Here is a 26,887-nt window from a genome sequence, read left to right as displayed (position 1 = left end):
TATAGCACAAAAAGAGGCTCTTCGGCCTGTCATGGAGCAGCGCTCCAAAAGCTTGTGGCTTGTGCTACCAAATAAACCTGTTGGACTTTAACCTGGTGTTGTGAGACTTCTTGCTGTGTTGACCCCAGTCCAACGCCGGCATCTCCACATCATGTCTGCACTGGCCATTAAGAACTTATCTATTCTAATCCCATTTTTCAGCACTTGGTCCATAGCCTTACATGCTGTGGCATTTGAAGTGTTTATCTAAATGCATCTTAAATGTTGTGAGGGTTCCTGCCTCTACCACCCTTTTTTGGGCGGGGAGATCAGATTCCCACCACCCTCTGGGTGAAAAAAGATTTTTGTCAAATCCGCTCTAAATCACTTGCCCCTTACTTTAAATCTGTGCCCCTCCCCCGATTATTAACCCCTGTATTAAGGGGAAAAGTTCCTTCCTATCCCTCATAATTTTGCACACCTTAATCAGGTTCGCCTCACTTCTGTCTCCTCTGCTCGAAGGAAAACAGCCCCAGCTTAACCAGCCTCCCTCCATAGCTGAAACACTCCAGCCCAGCCAACATCCTGGTGAATCTCCTCTGCACCCTCTCCAGTGCAATCACATCCTTCCTATAGCGTGCTGACCAGAACTGCTCACAGAACTCTAGCTGTGGCCTAATGTGTGTTTTATACAGCTCCACCATAACCTCCCTGCTGTTGTATTTAATGCCTTGGCAAATAAAAACAAATATCCCATATACCTTCATAACCTCCTTATCTACCTGTCCTGCTGCCTTCAGGGATCTATGAACATGCACCTCAAGGTCCTTCTGATCCTCTGTACACCTAGCATCAAAAGTGCTAAGGACTAATTGTTATAATATATATAATGGGTGCTACATTCACTGTTGCACTACAGTCATGTGCTAAGTATCAATCTATGAACTACATGAGAACAGCAAGAAGTACATTCAATAAAGTGATTATTTCTAACTTATGGGAACCAGAAAAATAAAATGCAGGGTTTTGCTTTTGGAATGCAATAAACACGTACTTGAATAATGATGAAACAAGAGATGCACACATCAACGTTTTTGTCTTGCACTCATCAGGACACTTACCAGTATAAGGGGAAAACAATCGTATTGTATGAGAAGAGAATGCAAATTTATAAACGGGCTGAATGTCATCACTGTAGCTGTTTCAGGCTGCTACTATGCAGTAGAAAAACAAGTAGTATTCACTACTAACAGGATGTTGCCATCAAGCTAAAATGACATTTTGCCTATCTCAATCATGAGATAATGTGGTATATGAATTTCAATGCTGGTGTGATGCTGGGTATTTTGCTGTATGCCCCAAAGACTGCTAGACTGTATCAAGCAAAAATATCCCAGCTATTAAAGAACAATACAGCACAGGAACAGGGCCTTCGACCCTCCAAGCCCGTGCCGCTCCCTGGTCCAAACTAGACCATTCTTTTGTATCCCTCCATTCCCACTCCGTTCATGTGGCTATCTAGATAAGTCTTAAACGTTCCCAGTGTGTCCGCCTCCACCACCTTGCCTGGCAGCGCATTCCAGGTCCCCACCACCCTCTGTGTAAAATACGTCCTTCTGATATCCGTGTTAAACCTCTCCCCCCCCCCCCCCCCCCCTCACCTTGAACCTATGACCCCTCGTGAACGTCACCACCGACCTGGGAAAAAGCTTCCCACCGTTCACCCTATCTATGCCTTTCATAATTTTATACACCTCTATTAGGTCACCCCTCATCCTCCGTCTTTCCAGTGAGAACAACCCCAGTTTACCCAAACACAGCAAGAAGTCTCACAACACCAGGTTAAAATCCAACAGGTTTATTTGGTAGCACAAGCCACAATCTCTCCTCATAACTAAGCCCTTCCATACCAGGCAACATCCTGGTAAACCTCCTCTGCACTCTCTCTAAAGCCTCCACGTCCTTCTGGTAGTGTGGCGACCAGAACTGGACGCAGTATTCCAAATGCGGCCGAACCAACGTTCTATACAACTGCAACATCAGACCCCATCTTTTATACTCTATGTCCTGTCCTATAAAGGCAAGCATGCCATATGCCTTATTCACTACCTTCTCCACCTGTGACGTCACCTTCAAGGATCTGTGGACTTGCACACCCAGGTCCCTCTGCGTATCTACACCCTTTATGGTTCTGCCATTTATCGTATAGCTCCTCCCTACGTTAGTTCTACCAAAATGCATGACTTGCATTTATCTGGATTGAACTCCATCTGCCATTTCTTTGCCCAAATTTCCAGCCTATCTATATCCATTTGTAGCCTCTGACAATGTTCCTCACTATCTGCAAGTCCAGCCATTTTCGTGTCGTCCGCAAACTTACTGATCACCCCAGTTACACCTCCTTCCAGATCGTTTATATAAATCACAAACAGCAGAGGTCCCAATACACAGCCCTGTGGAACACCACTAGTCACAGGCCTCCAGCCGGAAAAAGACCCTTCCACTACCACCCTCTGTCTTCTGTGACCAATTGTTCGCAATAGGTAAGGTACAGACGTAGCCAATGAATCCATGTTTCCAAAACTCAAAACAGTGATGGGAACATTTGCTAAGTAATCCTCAGTCTGCTAAGAATTATGCTGATAACCAATTTAAGTTTCAGTTGGGTTTGCATGTGCTGAAGCTGCATATATTAATAAGGGTGGCACGGTGGCACAGTGGTTAGCAGTGCTGCCTCACAGCACCAAGGACCCGGGTTCAATTCTGGCCTCAGTCACTGTTTGTGTGGAGTTTGCACTTTCTCCCCATGTCTGCATGCGTTTCCTCCCACAGTCCAAAGATGCGTGGGATTGGTTGATTGGCCATGGTAAATTGACCCTTGGCGTCAGGGGGATTAGCAGGGTAAATGTGTGGGGTTATGGGGATAGGCCTGGGTGGGATTGCAGTCAGTACAGACTCGATGGGCTGAATGGCCTCCTCCTGTACTGTAGGGATTCTATTCTATGATTCTAGTACACAGCGCCCTACTCTTTGCAGACAGAAATGTACACGCGTTGCACCTGTTTGAGCTAAACAAAGTAAGTGACAGCCATTTCCTGATACATTCCTGATAAATCAATGTGTGACTTACCAGGGTCAAACTGCCTGGTTTTAAAATTTCAAACAATGTTTGGCAGTTAACTGTCAGTCACCATTTAACTGATGCATTCTCCATACCAATGCCCATTTCTGCCAATCCATAGCCACTTGCCAATCAATCAGCATTCTCTTCTACAGTTTAAATTGTTGTTTTCACCTTTTACTGGTATTCTTGCAAAGTGGTTACAAGCCAAAAAGCTCTGTGTCTCTTTTCAGCAATACTCAAGTTCTATACTATCAAACAACCAAAGGTTGTTGAGTGACCCAAATAAGATGCATGATAAATATGAGAGAACGCTGAATCCATGGACAAAAAAAAAATTACAACGTCTGAACAGCCTTCAAAGCACCAAGCCCTTCAACAAGTCTACATGCAGCACTGCCTGTGGCAAAACAGTTTGCTATATTTGGAACTTGCACTGATTCAGCACCACAGGTGCTTGCCCTTCCTCCGTGTTTCCTTTCTACCCCTGAATTCCCATGTGTACCATGTGTGTTAGTAGTAACTTGTGGATTAGGGACTCCTTATCTAGTATGCCCACACAACCTGCTGAATCATTGGGATTGAATGCCTCTTGAGGGATAGAGTGCTTTCTCTGCCACTATGGAGTGTCAGTCCCTAAGATGTAGACAATTCCTGGGTTTCACTGTCTACAATTTCTGTTTGTATTTAAGTTGATTTTGTTCTATATTTTTCTTCACAATGTTTTGTCCTAACCACCTTTCCACCACTTGGAGATGATGACTTCCTTGGATAATATTCCACAACTATCTACAGTTCTCTGATAACTTGCCAAAGTAGGCATTTTCATGTGAACCTGGACTAGGTCTGGTGGTTTAGTTGATGATTGAAACAATCTCAAGTGAGTTGTTGATCCTGTCCTTGTCTGTATTTTCCAACAGGGGTCACTGGATAGCACAGTTAGGAACAGAAGCCCTTTGATTTTCTCTTCCCTTTGCACCCAAACATGTTGGCTGACTAGCGTTGAGGCCAGTCATGCTATTGCCTACATGGGTTAGCTAATGACTTTTCTTTAAAGATAGATATGTACATTTAGATTTTTGTGAACTAAATGGCTCAATAGTTTCTAATTATTCATAATAAGGAAATGCTCTATGATTATACTTGAGGGTGGCACAGTGGTTAGCACTGCTACCTTATAGCACCAGGGACGCGGATTTGATTCCAGGCTTGGGTCACTGTTTTGCAGAGTCTGCAGGTTCTCCCCTTGTCTGTGTGGGGTTCCTCTGGGTGCTCCGGTTTCCTCCCACAGTCTGAAAGACATGCAGGTTAGTTGCACTGGCCATGCTAAATTCTCCCTCAGTGTACTTGAACAGGTGCCGGAGTGTGGTGACTAGGGGATTTTCACAGTAACTTCATTGCAATGTTGATGTAAGCCTACTTGTGACACTAAATAAATTTAAGTCAATTATAAAAATGTTTTCCTACTCACTTATGGTTACTATCTTAATTTTAAGAAAAAAATCTATCGCTGAAACTTGGAGAGCAAAGTAACCTAGAAGGTTGTAAGCCCGAGTCCCAGGAGTATTAGAGAGTTTTTGTGAATCTCATTGTTTAAGCAATTAAATGAAATAGTATGTAGAGATGATTTAATTGTTGGTAGAAAGTCACTAACTAAAGTCATGATTGGCAGGTTTGTTCCCTGGGTGGGAGAGTGACAGACTAGAAAGATTACAGGTCCAAGGAGGGAAGCTTATGTAGGGATGAGGAAACAAGGTTCAGATGGCTCGATTGAGGGTTACAAGTTAGCAAGGAATGAGCTGAAAAAGGGGCTGAGGAGAGCTAGGAGGGGACATGAGAAGTCCTTGGCGGGTCGGATCAAGGAAAACCCCAAGGCTTTTTACTCTTATGTGAGGAATAAAAGAATGACCAGGGTGAGGTTAGGGCCGGTCAAGGACAGTGGTGGGAACTTGTGTATGGAATCAGTAGAGATAGGTGAGGTGATGAATGAATACTTTTCTTCAGTGTTCACCAAGGAGAGGGGCCATGTTTTTCAGGAAGAGAAGGTGTTACAGGCTAATAGGCTGGAGGAAATAGATGTTCGGAGGGAGGATGTACTGGCAGTTTTGAATAAACTGAAGGTCGATAAGTCCCCTGGGCCTGATGAAATGTATCCTAGGATTCTTTGGGAGGCGAGGGATGAGATTGCAGAGCCTTTGGCTTTGATCTTTGGGTCCTCACTGTCCACGGGGATGGTGCCAGAGGACTGGAGAGTGGCAAATGTTGTTCCTCTGTTTAAGAAAGGGAATAGAAATGACCCTGGTAATTATAGACCGGTTAGTCTGACTTCGGTGATTGGTAAATTGATGGAAAAGGTCCTTAGGGATGGGATTTACGACCATTTAGAAAGATGCGGATTAATCCGGGATAGTCAGCACGGATTTGTGAAGGGCAAATCGTGCCTCACAAATTTGATAGAATTTTTTGAGGAGGTAACTAGGTGTGTTGATGAAGGTAGGGCGGTTGATGTCATATACATGGATTTTAGTAAGGCGTTTGATAAGGTCCCCCATGGTCGGCTTATGATGAAAGTAAGGAGGTGTGGGATAGAGGGAAAGTTGGCCGATTGGATAGGTAACTGGCTATCTGATCGAAGACAGAGGGTGGTGGTGGATGGAAAATTTTCGGACTGGAGGCAGGTTGCTAGCGGAGTGCCGCAGGGATCGGTGCTTGGTCCTCTGCTCTTTGTGATTTTTATTAATGACTTAGAGGAGGGGGCTGAAGGGTGGATCAGTAAATTTGCTAATGACACCAAGATTGGTGGAGTAGTGGATGAGGTGGAGGGGTGTTGTAGGCTGCAAAGAGACATAGATAGGATGCAAAGCTGGGCTGAAAAATGGCAAATGGAGTTTAACCCTGATAAATGCGAGGTGATTCATTTTGGTAGGACTAATTTAAATGTGGATTACAGGGTCAAAGGTAGGGTTCTGAAGACTGTGGAGGAACAGAGAGATCTTGGGGTCCATATCCACAGATCTCTAAAGGTTGCCACTCAAGTGGATAGAGCTGTGAAGAAGGCATATAGTGTGTTAGCTTTTATTAACAGGGGGTTGGAGTTTAAGAGCCGTGGGGTTATACTGCAACTGTACAGGACCTTGGTGAGACCGCATTTGGAATATTGCGTGCAGTTCTGGTCACCTCACTATAAGAAGGATGTGGAAGCGCTGGAAAGAGTGCAGAGGAGATTTACCAGGATGCTGCCTGGTTTGGAGTGTCGGTCTTATGAGGAAAGGTTGAGGGAGCTGGGGCTGTTCTCTCTGGAGCGGAGGAGATTGAGGGGAGACTTAATAGAGGTTTATAAAATGATGAAGGGGATAGATCGAGTGAACGTTCAAAGACTATTTCCTCGGGTGGATGGAGCTATTACAAGGGGGCATAACTATAGGGTTCATGGTGGGAGATATAGGAAGGATATCAGAGGTAGGTTCTTCACGCAGAGAGTGGTTGGGGTGTGGAATGGACTGCCTGCAGTGATAGTGGAGTCAGACACTTTAGGATCATTTAAGCGGTTATTGGATAGGCACATGGAGCACACCAGGATGGTAGGGAGTGGGATAGCTTGATCTTGGTTTCAGATGAAGGTCGGCACAACATCGTGGGCCGAAGGGCCTGTTCTGTGCTGTACTGTTCTATGTTCTATAATCCTGATCTTTGTGGGGTTAGCTGATCTTGCCTGGGATGGTATGAGGGATGTTCCTTTTTTGGAAAACAATTGGGAACAGGGAAAGGGTGAATTTTTCCTTTCTGCACCTCTAGTACCCGCTGAGGATGGATCAATATTATAAAGGGGACCTATCGAGTTCAGTTGTGGTTCAGTAATGGATTGCTGATGGTGGAGTCATTTGGACATACTCTGGTTCTAGTAGATTTTGTTTCTGTAGCTTCAGGGAAGAAGGAAGAGAAAAAATGTTCCCATAAATTATTATTGGGCTATATCTATCTCAACTATTTTTAAACACACTGAGATAATGGTTCATCATTTATCATTTGTGTCAACTGTGTTTCAGTTGGTAACACTCTTGCCTCTAATTCAGAAGGTTCTGGGTTCCTCATTCCAGGACTTGAGCATAGTAAGCAAGGTGAATGCTCCAGTACAATACTGAGGGAATGCTGCACTCTTGGCGGTGCCATCTTTTAGATGAGAGGTTAAATCAAGGTCCCATCTCCTCTTTCAGGAGAACTTAAAGCATTCCGGCATTATTTCAAAGAAGAGCCGGGGAGTTATCCCCAATGTTCAGACTAATATTTATCTCTCCATCAATATTGCAAAAATAGATTATTTGGTAATTGTCACCTTTGTTTAGTGGGAGCTTGCTGTGTGCACATTGGCTGCTTCATTTCCTACATTACAACAGTGACTATGCTTCAAAAGTGCTTTTTTGGCTGTAAAGCATTCAGGGAGTCCTATGGTTGTGGAAAGTGATCTATAAATGCAAGTTCAGTGTAAATCGGTTCAAAGTCATTTTTATATTGATTTAATTTTTGCTCTTAATTTGCAGGTAGCTGTATCCATTTGGGAGGTTGGCAAATCCAAGGGGTATCATGAAGTTTTCAGGACCCTTGGAGAGCCAGAGGCTGTCCGTCCTTTTGGAGAAAGCAGTCTCTAGGGAAGAACAGATGTGGAAGGTGTATGTGCCAAAATACCTAACCAATCCGGTAACTATTACATTGTTGAATTAGATTTATGTAATATGAAGCTCTTGGGAATGCTTGTACTTAAAAACAAAAGTAGTGTATTTGGTGGGATAAAGCGAGAATGAATGTGGATATGTTCTTTAAATATCATAAGCAGTTAATAGCTAGTATAAATCCTGCTTGACTATTAGCAAACACCAGCTGAGTTCTCCATGTGAAACCATTTTCCAAAAATAGCTTTTCATAATTTATTGAGGGGGTATGTTTACCTACCCTGCAATATATTTCAAGGTTGTTTTAAAATTAAGAATGCTAAAGAATATTGTTTTCTAGGGGTGGTGATGTGCCATAATGCTCTATTAATGATAGTAACAGTATTCCAGTTGCATTGTTACTTTATGTAAAGCGTTTGAGTGTTGGACCCCTTTCATTTTCAGTGTAGTTAGGACACTGCAAGTTTCCATCTCTCAACAATCTGACTAATTCACAGGCTGCATCTGACATTTTGAGAATTCACATTCAGTTCTGTCCTAGTACTTATTGCCCATCTCTAGTTGCCCTTCAGAAGGTGGTGACACCCACCTTGCTGCTGGGGAGGGAGTTCCAGGACTTTGACCCAATGACAGTTAAGGAGAGGATCTAACCATCACCCCATGACATTCAGTGGCATTACCATTGCTGAATCCCCCACTATCAACACCCTGCAGATTACCACTGACCAGAAATTGAACTGGACTAACCTGGTGGTGATGTTCCGGGTATTTGCTGCTCTTGTCCATCTAGATGGTAGTTGTTGGGGGTTTGGAAGGTGCTGCCTAAGGAACCTTGGTAAGTTCCTGCAGTGCATCTTGTAGATGGTACATGCAGCTGCCACTGTTTGTCAGTGGTGGAGGGATTGAATGTTTGTGGAAGGGGTAACAATCAAGCAGGCTGCTTTATCCTGGATGGTGTTGAGCTGCTTGAGTGTTGTTGGAGATGCACTCGTCCAGGCAAGTGGAGAGTATTCAATTACGCTCCTGATTGTGCCTTGTAGGTGGTGAAGAAGCTTTGGGGAGGGTCAGGATCATAGAATCATAGAATGTACAGTGCAGAAGGAGGCCATTTGGCCTATCGAGCCTGCAGCGACAACAATCCCACCCAAGTCCTGTCCTATTTACCCTCCTAATCTCATTGACATTAATCTACAATTTAGCATGGTCAATCAACCTAACCCTCACATCTTTGGGAGGAAATCAGAGTACCTGGAGGAAGCCCACACAGACATGAGGAGAACCTGCAAACTTCACACAGACAGTGACTGAGGCCGGAATTGAACCCGGGTTCTTGGTGCTGTGAGGCAGCAGTGCTAACCACTGTGCCGCCCAGAAAAGGTGAGTTAATGCTGCAGGATTCCTAGCCTTTGACCTGCTCTGTAAGCCGCAGTATTTATATGGCTAGTCCAGTTCAATTTCTGGTCAGTGGTAGTCTACAGGATGTTGATAGTGGGGGATCTAGCAATGGTAATGCCATTGAATATCATGGGGTGATGGTTAGATCCTCTCCTGTTGGAGATGGGCATTGCATGGCGTGAATGTTACTTTCCACTTGTCAACCCAAGCATGATATTGTCCAGATCTTGCTGCATTTGGACATGAACTGCTTCAGTATCGGAGGAGTCCTGAATGGGGCTGAACATTGTGCAATCATCAGTGAAAATCCCCACTTCTGACCTTATGATGGAAGGAAGGTCATTGATGAAGCAGCTGAAGATGGTTGGGCCAAGAACACTACTCTGAGGAACTCCTGCAATGATGTCCCAGAGCTAAGATAATTGACTTCCAATTGCTACAACCATCTTCCTTTGTGCCAGGTATGTCTCCAACCAGCAGAGAGTTTGCTCCCGGGTTCCCACTGATTCCAGTTTTGCTAGGGCTCCTTGATGCCACACTCGGGCAAATGCTGCTTCGATTTCACATTCAGCTCTTTTGTTCATATTTGAACCAAGGCTGTTATATGGTCAGAAGCTGAGTGACCCTGACGGATCCCAAATTTGAGCGTCTGAGTAAGTGCCGCTTGACAGAACTGTTGATGACCTCTCCTATTCTCGACCATCAGCAAGGTGATGGAAGAGAATAGGATTGATAGGGCATTAATTGGTCAAGTTGGATTTGTCCTGTTTCTTATGTACAGAATATATCTGGGCAATTTTGCACATGCCAGTATTGTATCTGTATTGGAACAGCTTGGCTCCAGTGTCTTCAGCCGTTTCTTGATATCACATGGAGTGAATCTGATTAGCTGACAACTGACATCTGTGATGATAGGGACCTTGGGAGAAGGCTGAGATGGATCATCCATTCGGCACTTCTGGCTGAAGATTGTTGCGAATGCTTCTGCACTGATGTGCTGGGCTCCTCCATCATTGAGGGTGGGGATATTTGTGGAACCGCCTCCTGCAGTGAATTGCTTAATTCCCAAGCACCATTCATGGTTGGATGTGGCAGGACTGCAGTGCTTAGATCTGACCCGTTGGTTGTGCAATCACTTGGCTCTATTACTTGCTGCTTATGCTGTTTGGCACACTAGCAAAGTTAAAGTTAATTTATTAGAAACAAGTAAGGCTTACGTTAACACTGCAATGAAGTTACTGTGAAATTCCCCTAGTTGCCACACTCCGGCGCCTGTTCGGGTCAATGCACCTAACCAGCACGTCTTTCAGAATGTGGGAGGAAATCCACGCAGACATGGGGAGAACGTGCAAACTCCATACAGACAGTGATCCAAGCCGGGAATCGAACCCAGATCCCTGGTGCTGTGAAGCAGCAGTGCTAACCACTGTGCTACCATGCCACCCCCAGGTTGTTGAGGATGAGATCAAGTATGTTTTTCCCTCTTATTGGTGTTCTCATCACCTTCCACAGTCCCAGTCCAGCAGATGTGTCCTTTTGAACCCAGCCAGCCTAGAGTACATTCCGCTATTGCAAACCACGTTGATACCTGCGAGGGTGTCCCAACTTGAAACACTGGTTTGTGGTGGTTTATATATTTTTTGGAATATTGTGTGGAGTCACAATAAAACCCCAGTGAGGAACCAGTCCAGACATTGTAAAACAATTATTCAAGAATATTAACTTAAAAGAAAAATGCACACCATATGGACTACAATACTCTAAGACACTTAGTTATTAACTTGACATAAGTACATGAATAACTAAACACAATTTATGTAGAAATTAACCCTTGTTCCAAAAAAGATCTATGATCCCTGAGTTCATGAATACTTCCTTTTTCCAAGCAACATCAAATTAAATAAACCTATAAGTCAAATTCAGCTTGTAGTTACCACACGAAACAGAGCTGATGATCAAGTCTGGGAAACATCTTTTCTTGGTCCAGTGAAGATATTTAAACTGCCTTTGATTGTTTCCTGCAGTGCTTTGGCCCCAAGACTTGGCTGCAACAATATAGAATCTCTGAGAAGTAAAAGATGTTACAGGACCCCTTGACTGTGAAATGGATCCTAGCTTCCTGGCTGAGTTACAGACTGTACCTGGGGTGTGGACTGGCCTCCCTCCTCCTGTTTCCCTTTTTGTTATTTCAAACTCAAGAGTTGGCTGTATGCATCTCTCGAATTCTTTCCTTTTGTGGAGCTTGGATTCCTGTAGTCCTGAATCACCCAGTCATTTCTGTAAACTGTTTCTGCTTGGGGAGCTTGCTATTTCCACACCAGTCATCTAAGTAATCTGTTTATATTCCTGGAGCCCTTGGAATGCCCTGATCACTTTTAGAGGCTTTCCTGTCCCTGGAAATGCTGGCTGTTACAGTTGCTGCGCAGATTTCTACCTTTCAGGTCTTTTTAAATTCTTGTCACCATTGCTGCTAGGCAAATCCTTGACACCATACCCATGCCAACTTCAGTGCTCCCTCCAAGTGGTATTCAACATGGAGGAGTATTGATTCATGAAGGGGGGAGGGGGGAATCTGCTCTGATGAAGGGTCATTCTTACTCAATACGTTGGCTGTATTCTCTGTCCACAGATCGTGTCAGACCTGTTGAGATTTTCCAACATTTTCTGTTTTTATTTCAGATTCCAGCATCGGCAATATTTTGCCTGCAAATCTGACATTTATAGTCTGCAATATGCACGTCCTCCACTCCAACCCCTCCTCCCACCCATTCCAGGACATCCCTGCGTTCTGTAAACTAAAGCAGGTGCTTTTAAGAATTGGGAGATGAAGAGAACTCTTAGTCAGAAGTGTAAATTGGATAATGGTACTCTTAGAATTGTTGTGTTGCAACTGTAGGGTATTTCTGGACAGATGAGTTGGATTGAATGGCTTCCTCATCTACATTTATCTTTGACATGCTTCACCTATATGTTGGGCTTATTCAAACCTAATATTGGTTTCAACTCTCCGCAAAGTTTTGAGTTTTTTGCCTCGCCTCAGATTTCACACAACAGTTGATGGGGTTATTGTGAACTGCTCTAATGAGGTGGTTTATCTGGCCACAAATTATATTCCCATGAGCATTGCCTGTGCTCCTCTGTTTTGCGTAACAGGAGCTGTGCCTTTCAAGTGACAAGGATCCTACAGTAATGCTCTATCCCCAGATTGAACACTGCATCTTGTGATCTGGCTGGACACAAAATAGTTTCCTGTGTTTTTTTAAACCCTATAAATTATGCTCAAGTAATCTTTTGCTTAAATGCAAACTCTGGTCTATCCAAAGCTTTCATTTCTGCTGAAGTGAAACTTTTAAGGGATAAGATATTTCACAATGTTCGAGTTGGTTCCAAGGGCAGTATATTGTCAGATCTTTTGAAACCTTTCTTAAAGATCAGAAATGTAAATTAATAGCAGCTTCCTTTTCTGTGCAGCCTGGAGTTGCGATCTTTGAATTCGGTATTTTGTAATTGACTTCAATCACATACTAAATCACATTCCTGAGCAGCAGTAGGAGTTGTATATAGATTTCCAGCTGAACAGGCAAACTGATATTGTTTTGGTTTCAGTCTGGTGATTAAGTTGAAGTTTCAATGGAAACTAGTTAACTATTCTATTCCAAAAAGCATAATTTTGGATTTTAAGTACTGAGATGAAAAGATCACAGAAAAATGATTTAATAATCCCATATACTTGTTAGTACTCCATTTTCCCTCCTTAGATTAGTGTTGATGGGCTGAAATGGCTAGCAGATTGTTTATTGTAATGAATATTAGCATTTTCAATGCAGTCTCCTTTTTTGATGTGCATGTATGCCTTACCTGATGAAAGAATGGGTGATTGGGGATGGAAATATACCTCAAGGTGATAGATTTCAAGAGGACCTAAACGAGATAATGGAATGGGAGACATGGCAGGTTAAACTTAACACAGTGCAAAATGACATGTTTTGATGGGAAGAAAGAAGAGAAGCAATATATGTTAAAGGGTACAATTCTAAAGAGGTATCGGAACAGAGAGAACTCTGTGTGCAGAAATCATCAAAGTTAATAGGGTAGATTAAAAATGCATACTGAAAGCATGGAAGTTACGAAGAACCCTTTGTAAAATACTGGGTCATTTCTGGCCACTGCAATTTAGGGACAATCTGAAGGCCTTGGAGAGGTGCAGAAAAGAATTACAAAAATGGTTCTGTGCCTGGGGTAGTCCTCAAAGCAGAGGTTTGAGAGGAGATTTAATACAGGTACTCGATCATGAAGAGTCTAAACATTGTAGGTGGAGAGAAATTATTCCCATTGACAGATGGGTAGAGAGGGGGCAGATTTAAGGTAACTGGCAAACAGAACCAACGCTGGCATGAGGAAAACACTTTGAAATGGAGAGTGGTTATAATCTGGAATGAAAGGATAGTGGAAACCTTCAACAAGGAAGTCGATGAGTACTTCAAGGAAAAATATATTACAAGGCGACTGGGAAAAGCTGGGAAATGGACATATCTGGATTGCTTTTGCAGAAAACCAGGATGAACTCAGTTGGCTGAATGGCCTCCTATGTTGTAACCATTCTATGGTAACTGAACCCTAGTGGCTAATGAGCTATCTAATTGGACAATAACTTGGCAATATTTGAAAACTCACTTCGTGGATGGAAATAATTTAGTGCAGCAATTCATAAAATCTGTCATTTTTGCTCAACTAGAAATATTTGTATTTTCTTTTGGACATTCGAATGACTGTTTTAAAACAAAGTTTAAATGGTCTTTTGCTTTCAGAATTTAATCTGTATAACCTAAACTTCACCTGTAGGTAACTGGAGAATTGAAGGTCATGTACTTTCACTTTCAAATGCTGCTTTAAAACTTGCTTCTCCAGTTACACTTGCGATCATTACCCCCAGCTTCCTCCCATACTTGTACTGTGTCCAATTAATCTTCATTCTTTATAAAGTGCCTTGCGGTATTTAGCTACATTTAAAGGCATGAGGCTGTGGCAGATTAAATGGAAAAACGGTGCATACGAAAAACTTGTGTGCTCATGTTGGGAACCTAGCCTGAACTACCTATTAATCTTGGCCATATGATATACGTAATTAGCCAGTGGTGTTTAATATCTTGTTTTGTAGTAGTAAATATAGTCCCAAAAATCCCCCAAAATTCTGTTTCCTTATATAAATGTAATGCCAAGATTAATCGTGTTTTTTATTCAATTTGAAAATTAAGAGCCATGAGGTGGAGCGTTGTCCTGTTCCAAAAGCTTGATAAATCTTCTCTTGCCTGTTTTACCTCTTTTTTTTTCCTTTTGTTCTGCCTGAGTTACTGGAATTGTCGATTGATACTTTGACTTTGATATTTAGATATATCTTTGGGTGTGCCTGATAGCAAGAATATAAGATTCTGATGAGTTTAATGGCAGAACCTGACTAAAATGTTTTAACTCAATTTCCTGTCTGGTAATATTGAAGGCTGACTAGCTGACAGGTGGAAAGGGCTGTGATATAAGGAAACAGTCGAGGGGCTGCTGGGAAGACAGTCAGGAATGTTTGTGGTAAGTGTATAAGGAGTGCTTGAGAGGGTGGTAGGTAGGGGAAGGGAATACAGTTTGCAGCTGCTAGTGCTGGGCTATTGAGGAAAGCACTTTTCCCTGTGCTGAATCTGGCTGCTCCCACCTTCCTTTATTTGCTGGGCTTCCCTGAGCCCTGTGAAACCTTTCTACCCCAGAATACTGGGGAGGCTCAGTCATTGAGTATGTTCAAGACCGAGATTGATAGATTTGTAGATATTAAAATACTCAAGGGACGGTGTATGGAAATAGTGCTGAGGTAAAAGATCAGCCATGATCTAATTGAATTGAAGAGCAGACTCAAGGGGCCAAATGGCCTACTCCTATTTCCTATGTTCCATCCTGGAAATGTTGAATTTGATTTGCTGGCACAATCTTGAGGCACAAAATCTTGTTCAAACACCATAATTACAGTCTTGCAGGTTTTGCTCCTAAAGCTGCTATAGTTAAACTATCAGTAGATCCGTTTGTTGTGGTTTGGGTTCAGGTCCCATCCCTCCACCCAATATTGGACAAATATTAGATGGTAACAATGACTCTGATTCTGTATAATATGACGAAGAAGCCGATATCCTTCAAGAATGGTTCCATAATCTGAAGAATAGATGGCCTTTTTTGAAGTTATGATCCAGTGCCCCTAGCAGTATGCTACCTCCCTGCTGCCAGGGTAAAGGACATTGGAATTGGTGGGGAAAAAAATACTTGGGAAAGGGAAGACTGATTGAGGTTTATAAGATTGAGGGGTCTGACCTGGGTGAGTAGGAGCATCTGTTCCCCTTGGTTGAGGGATCATAGTTTTAGAACAAGGTGCGGGAGATTTGAGAAAAAAGATTCACTGAGGTTGGTGGGAATCTGGAATGCACTGCCTGGGAAGGTAGGGGAAACCTTACAACCTTTAAAAAAAATTTGATGAGCACTTGAAACATAACATTTAAAGATATGGGACAAGTGCAGGAAAATGGGATTAGCGTGCCTTTAGTGGTATTTATTGTTGGTGCAGACTAAATGGGCCAAAGAGCCTTTTCTGTGCTGTCTGACTATGACTCTAAAGACTATCCAAAAATCAAAGCCAGTGATGTAGATAGTCAATAGTGGAGTTTAGAAGAATCTCCCTCACTCTGTGCGCTGCTGAGAGCCTCAGCGTGAATCGCATAAAAAGTCAGTGGGCGGGGCCTATTCCTGCCTGGGAGGCTGGCAGCATAATACTGAGTGGGCTACTGCACATGCACAGATCTGCCAGTACCCAGATTGGCGCATTCACAGTGGCCCATCTGTCGGCCTCCCGATTGCTGGACCCCCATACCCGCCCGGGCCCAGCCTCAACCCTCAGCCACCCCAATGGCCAGCTCTGATCGCATCCCTCCCTCCTCCATTGATCCCGATTGCAGAGTGGCAGCGGGACCCCCACCCCCTTGGCACTGCCCTATGCCTGCTGGGCAGTGCCAAGATACTCCTGGGCATTGGCACTTTGCCCCTTGGGCAGTGCTGGGGGCAGCACAAAGGGGCAAATGCCCAGGGGTGCACCCACACCACCCAACTTTCTGGGGGGCCCCCTAATTGCCCCCCCCACCTTATTCCAGTGGGGTCGGACCACTATTATTATAGCTCCCCACTTGCGGGGAGCTATAGTAATCCCTGCTGGAGTGAAATACTCCTGGGAGGGGTGAGATGCTAGCAGGCCCAGAAATTTCAGTCCCGGCCCTTTAATTATATTTAAATGATTCCTTGAATACCTAATGCGGAGCTGACGGTGCTGGAAATCCAGTGCTGGGAGACGCGCTCAGAGCTGGATGCCCAGCGCACATTGCGCTAACCCGGCGCTGCTTAAATCTCTCGGCCCACTGAGCTAAAAAAATTAGCACAGCAGGATGAGAGAATCGCCTTGACGGTGTAGGTAGATAAGCCTTTAAAAAGAATAGCAACTGGGTTTAATAAATACAGGGTGCAAGAGCAAAGATTATTTTGTATAAATGTAATGTATAGGTTATATTTATTAATGCTGTTTGGGGTGTTCTATTACAGAAATTATATTAAAACCGTAGGGCATATACAGCATTGTTCCACCAGAATTTGAGGGATAATCACTAGAGGGGACTTGGTGACTTATTTCTGCTGGAGTTCAGAGAGCAAAATGGATGTTTTTAAAATTATGAAAAAAACTTTGATAAAGCAGGGAATTTCTTTATGTTGGGCAGTAAATAACAAGATTGATTTAAGATTACCACTGAGACTGAGGTTAAGGTTTGTGAGAAACTTTGCACAGGATTGTTTAACATCAAATGCTTTGCCACAAAATGATTGTGACAAGTGTCATTGTGTCAAGAGGAAATAGATAAATATTTGGAAAGGAAGATGCCTGGTTATGGTGAGAGATCAGGTTGATGGGATTAGTTTTTGCTTGTTCCAACAAAGAGGCCGCTACCTGCTCTGTAAGCTATGGCTATACCCATTGCTTATGAGAAGTATAAGTGTTTTAATGTGATATGTACAGTGAATGGTAAAACTTGAGTTAAGTAATCAACATCTTTAATCTTGTTTAGCAACTGTCTCCCCTAATTGCTAACTATTGCATCCATAATCCTAAATTAATCTCACTTTAATGAGGTATGTGCAGTTTATTTGAACTTGCTTGAGGACCTGGCATTACCTGAAATCAGCAAAGCCTTTTAGATTACAAGTGCCTATAGTACTTCCTGGAATAGTCACTGCACTTAAGTTATAATGTGGTTGATTATTAACTGACTTTCTGAAATAGCCTAGCAAGCCATTCAGTTCAAGGGGCAATTAGGGATGGGCAATAAATGCTGACCCAGCCAGTGATGCCCACATTCCATAAATAAAAAAAATATAAACAGTGCCTTTGTAATTGACTCTTGCCGTGATAGGAAATGTCATTTACCTGATGAGCGGTGAGCATGGCATATATAACTGGGGATTATCAACGCACTGAACTATATTGCCAACTACTCTTAATAATTTGTGACAGAAAAGAAAGACTTGCATTTATATAGCGCTTTGCACAATAACTGGACACCTCAAAGGCTTTACAGTTGGTATTTTCAATGTTGTAATGCAGGAAACATGACAGCTAATTTGCACAAGACAAACTGTCAAATGGCAATGTAATAATGACTAGATAAACTTTTTTCGTGTGCATTCAGAGAGAAATATTGGCCAGAACACTGGGGTAACTCCTTCTGTTTGAAATAGTATTGCGGGATCTTTTACATCTATTTGAGCTGGTAGATGGGACCTTAGTTTAATATCTCCTCTGAAGGAATTGGCATCTCCAACAATGAAGCATTCCCTCAGTACTGCACTGGAGCTTCAACCTTAATTATTGTGTTCAAGCCCTGGAGTGGGACTTGAAGCTTGTGGCTCAATGAACTCATAGTGGACAAAATAAACAGCAGTGTAAGTTATAGTCCAGAGCATCTGTTTGCCATTCTGAAGAAATTTATTATTTTGAGGGAAGTGGATTCATTTGGGTGTTGGAGAAAATTATGCCATGTCCCAGTATTGCTTGTACATTTGATGTCATGATGTGTGAAATGTCTTATCAATCCTAGTCTAATTAAATTCCTTTAGTTACAAATACATTTTGTAAGCCAGCATCTGTATGGAAATCCTCTTAACTGGTTTCTGTTTGCTTCTGCAGGATACAGATGTCTCTCCAGCACAGCGGGATGAGGTGATCCAGTGGCTGGCTGACTTGAACAGCAAATTTCACTTTTATCCAGAAACCCTTTCTCTTGCCATCACTATTTTGGACAGGTTTTTAGCTCTGGTAAAGGTAAGGACCTTGTATATCATTATGAAAACCTCTTTTACTCGCTTTCTGTTTATTTCTAGAAGGAAAATGACTAGATTTTGTTTGAAGTAATTATGTTCAGATTTAGTTCATGTTGTTACGACCACCCCCAGGTGAGGTTCCCCAATTTGTCACCATCCGGCGGGGACACTCCTAAATTGTTACAAACCCAACGAGATAACCAACAGAAATAATCTTGTCCCAATTTTCCAGTGGGAACCTTTCATAATATGAGCCCCTCTTCAAAACTATACATACAAATCCGGCAAATCTTCAGCGAAGTCCATCTTAATAAAATTGTGCAATTTAGTGGAGAAACCGAGGTGGCAGCCCATAGCATGTCCAAACATGGATGTGTTTGTATTGCCATCTCTCTTTTTAAAGTTAGCGGTTGTGCTTTTCTCTCGATTTTTAGCTTTTTATAAACTTACCTTTTAAGTTGCCATAGTCCCAGGTGACCATAGGCACTGACTGGTAGTGATTTAACCTGAGGATCACCACACCTTGGGTGAGGAGCAAGGTTGAGAGGGCGGGCCTTCGTGAATAACCTCAGTTATTCACCTCGTGAATATTCCCAGTACGGGAATTGAACCTGTGCTGTTGGCGTCGTTAACCAGCTATCCAGCCAACTGAGCTAAACCGACCCCCATAGATGTATTATGGGGAACTATGAAGGAGAAAGGAAGAGAAGGTTATGCTAATTGTGTTAGATGAAGAGGATGGGAGGGAGCTTATGTGGAACATAAACACTGGTATAGTGCATATGGTCCAAATGGCCTGGCTGTGCAGTAGCTCCTATGTGATAACGATCTGCTGTTGCAGAACTTTTTAAATGCCTTCTTTTGAGTTTTTCTAAATGTTACATGGCCAGCGGCATTTATGTAAACATAGGGTATTAAAGCATAAAACTTCAGCCATTGCCATATATGTAATTTGTCATGAACCAACCTAGTTTTATTTCTAGTTTTACTTGGTGTTCTGGATGATCTGTTGACTGCACTGTAGTGAGCAGTTGAAAATGTAAATTAGATTCCTGACATAGCTCACATAACCACAGTGTAGTTTGTTATTCTTGGCTTTGAACATACAAAATGCAATTTGTGACTTCAACCACAGAGAGAAAAATACATGACTGGTCTACGTAATTCCTTAGAATTAAGTTTTTGAAATACGTACTCTTTTTAATAGTTTTGAAGAATTAATTTTACTTTTCTTGATTTTCAAGGCACGTCCAAAGTACCTGTGGTGTATAGCCATCAGTTGTTTCTTCCTGGCAGCTAAAACCAATGAAGAAGATGAGGTTGGTAAACTACTTATTATTTTTAAATTGGCAAAATTTATTTTATATTTCTTTTCACCCCGCTACCCCTTCTATTCATAGAAATCATAGAAACCCTACAGTGCAGAAGGAGGCCATTCGGCCCATCGAGTCCGCACCGACCACAATCCCACCCAGGCCCTACCCCCACATATATACCCACTAATCCCGCTAACCTACGCATCTCAGGACTCTAAGGGGCAATTTTTAACCTGGCCAATCAACCTAACCCGCACATCTTTGGACTGTGGGAGGAAACCGGAGCACCCGGAGGAAACCCACGCAGACACTATTGTTCCCAAACCATTCAAAAAATGTTGTATGCATTCAGAAGCCTTGTTATTTTTTTTCATTGACTGCAACTGAGATTGAGAATTTACTATTTGCAATGCAGCAAGTCATATCTTACTATTTCATGGCAGATCAAATTGAAATCCATGCATTTTAGTTCCTAAAGACTGTTCTGTGTAAACAGGTAAATGATAATGAGTTAAACATGTTTTTGAAGATGGATTATTCTACCTTGAGCTTTAGCTAATGCTCTGAAGCCAGTCTTGAAGGTGCAGCTTACAAATCTAACCCCGAACCTCCTAAGAGTTGATTAGTATCGCTCCTAGAAAATGTACTAGCCTTTTGTAACATCAAAACTAAAGGTTATTGAATGCTTATGTTGTCATATTTGTTTCAAAATGATGCTGTGTAATGTTTGTTTTAATTATGGTGACTTTAACTTTGTGTTATACTGCAAAGTATTTAGTAGCATTTTTACATTTGTGACTAGACCAAAAACCTGTACCATTGTGACAGCTTAAAAATGTGGAATTGACCTTCATTAGGATCTTCAGAGATGCCTCAAGATGCGTAGAAAAATCCTACAGGCTTATACTGAGCAGTGAAGTGGATTTCTAATGCTTTGAGGGAACTGAAAGATACAAATGTTGTATTATTTTTATCTGCATCTGTTTATTCTGGTTTGATGCATACTTGGTACTTATAAAATCATTCTCTTGTATTGCTCTTCTACAGATCATTCCATCTCTAAAGGATTTGGTAAAGAACAGCAATTGTGGTTGTTCATCTGCAGATATTCTGAGAATGGAGAGGATTGTACTGGATAAACTGAACTGGGATCTGCACACAGCAACACCTTTGGATTTCCTTCATATTGTAAGTATGTAAGACTTTGGGTAAATGCATTCGAGTAATTACTCCAAAACTCCATATCACTTTCATACAAATACTTTGTGACTGTTTAGACAATTTATCTACAAGAACACCATTCCCTATTGAGGAGGAGGATGGACAAACTTCAGCTGTACCCATAGTGTGTGTAAACTGGTTTAGTGTGCATATGTCTATTGTTGCCATAGAAATATACTTTCTCCACTAAAAGTGACTTCACAACTTGAAAAGTGACCTGGAATGAAGCCATGCTGTGCTGCATGATGTAACGTGCTATAAGTTTGTCTTCATATGTACACTTATTTTGAAATACGTTTCTTGGAAAATTGCTGCATTGTCCACAGGTAATTTGGTCATAGTCTTGTGCTGCTGCAAAATGGTATATTATGTATTGAACCATGGTATATTAAGTTGCCAACCTTCCTGCAAACGACACAAGTTCTAAACTATAGACTGAGGGATGGAACATTCATCAACATTAAAGTTACCACTGAGGCATTACCTCAGTAACTGCAATTACCTGCATGCACAGTAATGGCTCAAACTACACCATAAAGGAATAGTACAAGAGACATTTGTTCAGATTCCACCCCGCCCTTGCTTCCATGTATTGAAAGGGCTAGTTTCCGCTTAACATTACATGGATATATGACACAAACAGGCCATTCAGCCCAGTCAGTTTATGCTGGTGTTTAGGCACCACTTGAACCTTTCCGCTCCCAAGGATGGGATTTTCTGGCCTTTCCTGCTGATGGGATCTTGCAGTCCTGTCGGTGGAGAGTGCGAATAATGGGAAACCCATTGACAGCAGCGGGACCAGAAGATGCCACCACTGGCCAAAGGTGGCTGCCTCTGCCACTGCAAAACACATCGCAGAGGGTGTAGAAAATCTTGCCCTAAATCTATCATCTTAATCCTCCCTTCTCCTTCATGCATTTATCTAGATTCCCCTTAAATACATCGGTACTATTTACTTCAACCCCTCTGGTTGCATATTATAGTAACAATTGCATTGTTGGAGTGATTGGGCAAAATGTTTTGATTTGATTTATTATTGTCACATGTATTAGTATGCAGTGAAAAATATTGTTCCTTGCACGCTATACAGACAAAGCATACTGTACATAGAAAAGGAAACGAGAGAATGTGGAATGTAGTGTTACAGTCATAGCTAGGGTGTAGAGGAAGATCAACTTAATGCAAGGTAGGTCCATTCAAAAAGTCTGATAGCAGCAGGGCAGAAGCTGTTCTTGAGTTGGTTGGTACATGACGTCAGACTTTTGTATCTTTTTCCCGACAGAAGAAGGTGGAAGAGAGAATGTCTGGGGTGCATGATGAGGTCCTTAATTATGCTGGCTGTTTTGCCGAGGCAGCGGGAAGTGTAGACAGAGTCAATGGATTGGGCTACATTCACGACCTTTTGTAGTTTCTTGCGGTCTTGGGCAGAGCAGAAGCCATACCAAGCTGTGATACAACCAGATACATGGTGCATCTGTTAAAGTTGGTGAGAGTCATAGCTGACATGCCAAACTTCTTTAGTCATCTGAGAAAGTAGAGGTGTTGGTGGACTTTCTTAACTATAGTATCGGCATGGGGGGACCAGGACAAGTTGTTGCTGAGCTGGACACCTAAAAAAAACTTGAAGCTCTCGACCATTTCTACTTGGTCCCCGTTGATGTAGACAAGGGCATGTTCTCCTTTACGCTTCCTGAAGTCGATGACAATCTCCTTCGTTTTGTTGACAATTAAGGGAGGGATTATTGTCACCGCACTAGTTCACCAGATTCTGTCTCATTCCTATACACTGTCTCGTCTTTGTTTGAGATCCGACCCACTACGGTGGTGTCGTCAGCAAATTTGAAAATCGAGTTGGAGGGGAATTTGGCCACACAGTCATTGGTGTATAAGGGGGGTTGAGAACACAGCCTGGTGGGGCACCGGTGTTGAGGATGATCGTGTGTACTACTTCTGGATCCTGTAAATTACAACTAATGGTAAGGATCCTATTTCCGTGATGAATTAAACACCAGGATTTAAATACTGTCATCTGTTGGTGTTTAGGTACCTATCCATAACCCTTGGAAATATTTATGTATTAATACTTGAATTTCATTGTTGGTTAGGTGGGGGGCTCATTTCTGTTCCCTTAACTTACCGTGCCAAGCAGCTGAAAGAGAGCACAGCAGGCAAGGGAATGACCTGGCTTTCCAAAGTCTGTTCCACCTGCTGCCCTCTCGGTATTTCTACAGATGTTATTTATAGAATGTTCATCTTGTGCGTTATTTTCTCTGCCATTCTTCCTGGTGCATTTTGACCAGTAAAACTGATAGTAGCTAAGTAGTGCAGAACATGAAGGGCCTAGTTTTAATTGGTGTTGAATCAGCTAATCTAAAGTCAGGTGGCACAAAAATCTAACAGTTAGCATCAGTGCCCTGCGATGAAGGGAAAAATGTCTCTCTGGCATGTGGAGGATCTATAATACTTGAAATCTGTGCATTTTCAAGTTTATTTCTTGCTTGAGTACCTTGTAACAATGTTTTCTTTGTCACTGTGATCTTTTTAAATGTTTGTTTAGTTTCATGCGATGGTGATATCCAACTGTCCCCAGTTACTCAGCAACCCGCCTAAGATGACCCCATCTCAACATATTGCACTCCTTATCAGGCAGCTACAACAGTGTGTGGCCTGTCACCAGCTTCTGCAGTTCAAGGGCTCTACACTTGCACTGGCGATCATCAGTCTCAAGCTGGAAACATCAATTCCTGATTGGCTAGCTCTCACTATTGATCTGCTGAAAAGGGCGCAGGTATGAATTAATTTCTTCACTTAAAAAGATCGTGAATCTTTTGAATTCTCACTAAGCTGTGAATCCTTGGTTGTTGTGTATATTCAAGACTGGCTGATATGTTTTTGGATACTTAAGAGATATGGCGATGATGCAGGAAAGTGGAAAATCAGCCGTGATCTTATAGAATGATAATGCAGGCTTGAAGGGTCAAATGGCCTTCCCCTGCTCTGATTTCCTTGTTCTTATCCCTCCTGTGGAATGCAAGAAAGGAAACATAGAATTTACTATTGACTGCAACCAGTTCAGTACAGAACCATTCAATTGCTTCAGCACACAGGACCATTACAGTTAAGTGTAACCACCGAACAAGTTTGGATAAAATCCTAAAATGTCTGCTAAAGCTAGATCCACTTTATTAGAATATTAAATGTACCTGGGATCAAGAGTTTTAAGGTGTATTCATTGCTGCAACTGCCTGGAAATGGAACTCCTTTTGAGAGGGCGGAAAGCAATATTTAAGGTTTCAAATATCTAAAATTATTGTGGATTGACTTTGTGTGACAGTATTTAATGCATCAATCAATTATGGGCCTCCTGGCTTTTTTAACACTGATATTCAAATAACTGTTTTTCAGATCGATAGCGTACAGCTAATTCGTTGTCGAGAGCTTGTGGCTGGACACCTTTCCACATTTCAGGCTTCTCTACCACCCAATGCGGTGTACATCTACAACCCCTGCAAGCAAACCATGGTGCCATGTGCTAGGGGAGCACATAGATTATATTCCTCCCCTACCACAGAGCCAGCGTTGGTTGTCAAGGACGCCACCAAGAGAATTGGCAGTACAGCAGCACCCTGCCGACGCCTGCCTGTTTCCTACAGCTTCAAGCAGGCCTCGGCAAAACGTAAAGTAGAAGAGATGGAAGTGGATGACTTCTATGATGGCATAAAGCGTTTGTACAATGAGGACGGCAGTCAAGAAATTGTGGGGATGGATACTGTAACCTCTAGCTGTGGCACAAATCTACAGATTAAAGAGAGCAGTATCTCTCCATGTCCTCCACTTCAGCCAGTTACAGTCATCTAACTGGCCAAAGTGGCTAAAGTTTAAGACTTGTGCTACTTTATATGGAAGAAGACAGTGTTGAAGGGCATACCTTACCAGGCTGAAATGAAGTGAGCCAAACATTTTCATGCTGCTAATTTTAATGTAACCATTTATTCAAGCACTCAAAAAGTATGAAAAAGAATATACTAAAAAAAATTAAAAGACCCAAAAACTTGAACAAAAAAAGTTGTAGCAATCTTAAAGTTTTCTCTCGTGTTGTCAGTATAATTGCATCTATTTCTAAATCTTTTCTGTTCTTGTGCCGTCTGTTCTCCCTGTTCCAAGCCCACAATTCGCTGTGTGACCTATTCAAATTTTACAGCCTAGTTGTTTACCGTCCAATTTCATCCTGTAGTTCCTTGTGCTTAAATATGTTTGTGCATGTTGTCTTACATACACTGACCTTCGCTGAAGAGGATTTTTGGAGGGGGGTATTTTTTGTAACTCTTCAGGATATGTGATGTGAAGCAGAAATTGTTAAGTCAGCAAATTTTCTTGAGTGGCCAAGCTTCTCTTAACTGCCCAAAAGCTGAAATTGCTGGAAGGTTTTAGTTATGAATGAGAGGTTTTTAACATGGCTGAATAGCTCTGTAAATTTGTTTTATAATGGAAACAGCACTTTTTGAGTTTTATTTCCTTTAATTTGGAAGATCTTTTGGGTCTCCGGGAAATGTATTTTTTTAAGGATATGGTTGATTTTATGTGAATTCTGAGCATTTTGTAAATTAATACTTTAATCAGTTAACTGAAGTGGTGCATCACCATTTAGAAGATGCCTATTTATTTGTCCTTTAATTGAGTTGTGCCATTTTTGGGAAACCATAAACTTGCCATAAATCTTCATCAGTTTAGTTTACACAAACCTGAGTTTTAAACTTTTATATAAAACAAACTTCAGTTCACATCACAGTGGGTTTTATTACCAGGAATTCACATAAGATCAAAAATAATTCTAAATGGGCAGTTATTAAACCTATTTTAGCTCCACTATGCTTTAACTGATCCTGAATGTGGAAAAAAAAGTAATCGTTATTTTTTTTTCCCTACCTGTTTCTTAAATCATCTGACTTTGGGCACAGTGCTCTCTCTCTATAGTCTGAATAAGGTACTGCATTCTTTGAAAAAGTGCGGTTGTACTGCTGAGGTGCTTCTGGCAGCAATAAAGTTGTCCTTGATTCAATATTGGTTTTTTTTTTTGCTTTCTTTTCAAATACAGAATTCTGTTTCTAAAGTCTTGTATTTCAACCTGTTACACAACTACTTTTAGTCACATTCATCTCCGTGCTCACTTCTTTGGGTAGGAGTCCTCTCCCTATTCAATGGATCCTTTCATGCACTTTCAGTCTTCCTCTAGCCTGCTACCGATCTTATTGAGAACTTTTGGCATAACGTCAGCCGCTTCAGTTTCTCTGCTCCTCTTACCCACTCCAACCTGTCTCCTTCTGAACTTACTGCACTCCATTCTCTCCAGTCTACTAACCCTGCCTTAATCAAACCTGTTGACAAGGCTGGTGCTATTGTTGTCTGGTGTACTGACCTTTACCTTGCAAAGGCTCAGCTCCAAATCAAACACTTCCTCCTACCTCCACCTGGACCATGACTCCACTACCCAACGTCAATTTTTTTGTTTGTTACACCCTGATCTACTCCATTTCCCCAAACCCTTCAACCCCCTCCCACAGCACCTTCCCATGCAGTTGCAGAAGATGCAATACCTGCCCCTTTACCTGCTCACTATCCAGGCACTTAGCTACTCCTTTCATGTTGAGCAGCATTTTACTTGCCCCTCCTTCAATTTGGTCTGTTCTACTCACTGTTCTTAATGTGGCCATCTCACTTTGGGGAGACTAAGCGCAGACTGGGTGACCACTTTGCGGAAACACTATAAGCATGACCCCCAACCTTCTAGTCACTTGCCATTT

At 42.2% G+C, this 26,887-nt stretch overlaps 1 protein-coding gene across 7 annotated transcripts in view; it reads left to right on the top strand.

Moving 5' to 3' along the window:
* ccni (cyclin I) overlaps positions 1-26,145 on the top strand; it is a 39,320-nt gene extending 13,175 nt beyond the window's left edge. For all 7 annotated transcript variants that reach the window (XM_078214455.1, XM_078214475.1, XM_078214495.1 and 4 more), the window contains 6 exons: positions 7,639-7,795; positions 18,416-18,550; positions 19,794-19,868; positions 20,913-21,053; positions 23,644-23,874; positions 24,492-26,145. In XM_078214455.1, coding sequence (XP_078070581.1) covers positions 7,682-7,795; positions 18,416-18,550; positions 19,794-19,868; positions 20,913-21,053; positions 23,644-23,874; positions 24,492-24,944 — 1,149 coding nt within the window. In that variant the 5' untranslated portion in view covers positions 7,639-7,681 and the 3' untranslated portion in view covers positions 24,945-26,145. The remainder of the gene's footprint in view (positions 1-7,638; positions 7,796-18,415; positions 18,551-19,793; positions 19,869-20,912; positions 21,054-23,643; positions 23,875-24,491) is intronic.
* The last annotated feature ends 742 nt before the right edge of the window (positions 26,146-26,887 follow it).

This window comes from Mustelus asterias, chromosome 1 (genome assembly GCF_964213995.1).
Source record: "Mustelus asterias chromosome 1, sMusAst1.hap1.1, whole genome shotgun sequence".
Lineage (NCBI taxonomy): Eukaryota > Metazoa > Chordata > Chondrichthyes > Carcharhiniformes > Triakidae > Mustelus > Mustelus asterias.
The sequence above is the reverse complement of the archived record's forward strand: the minus strand, read 5'-3'. Positions and strand labels throughout refer to the sequence as shown.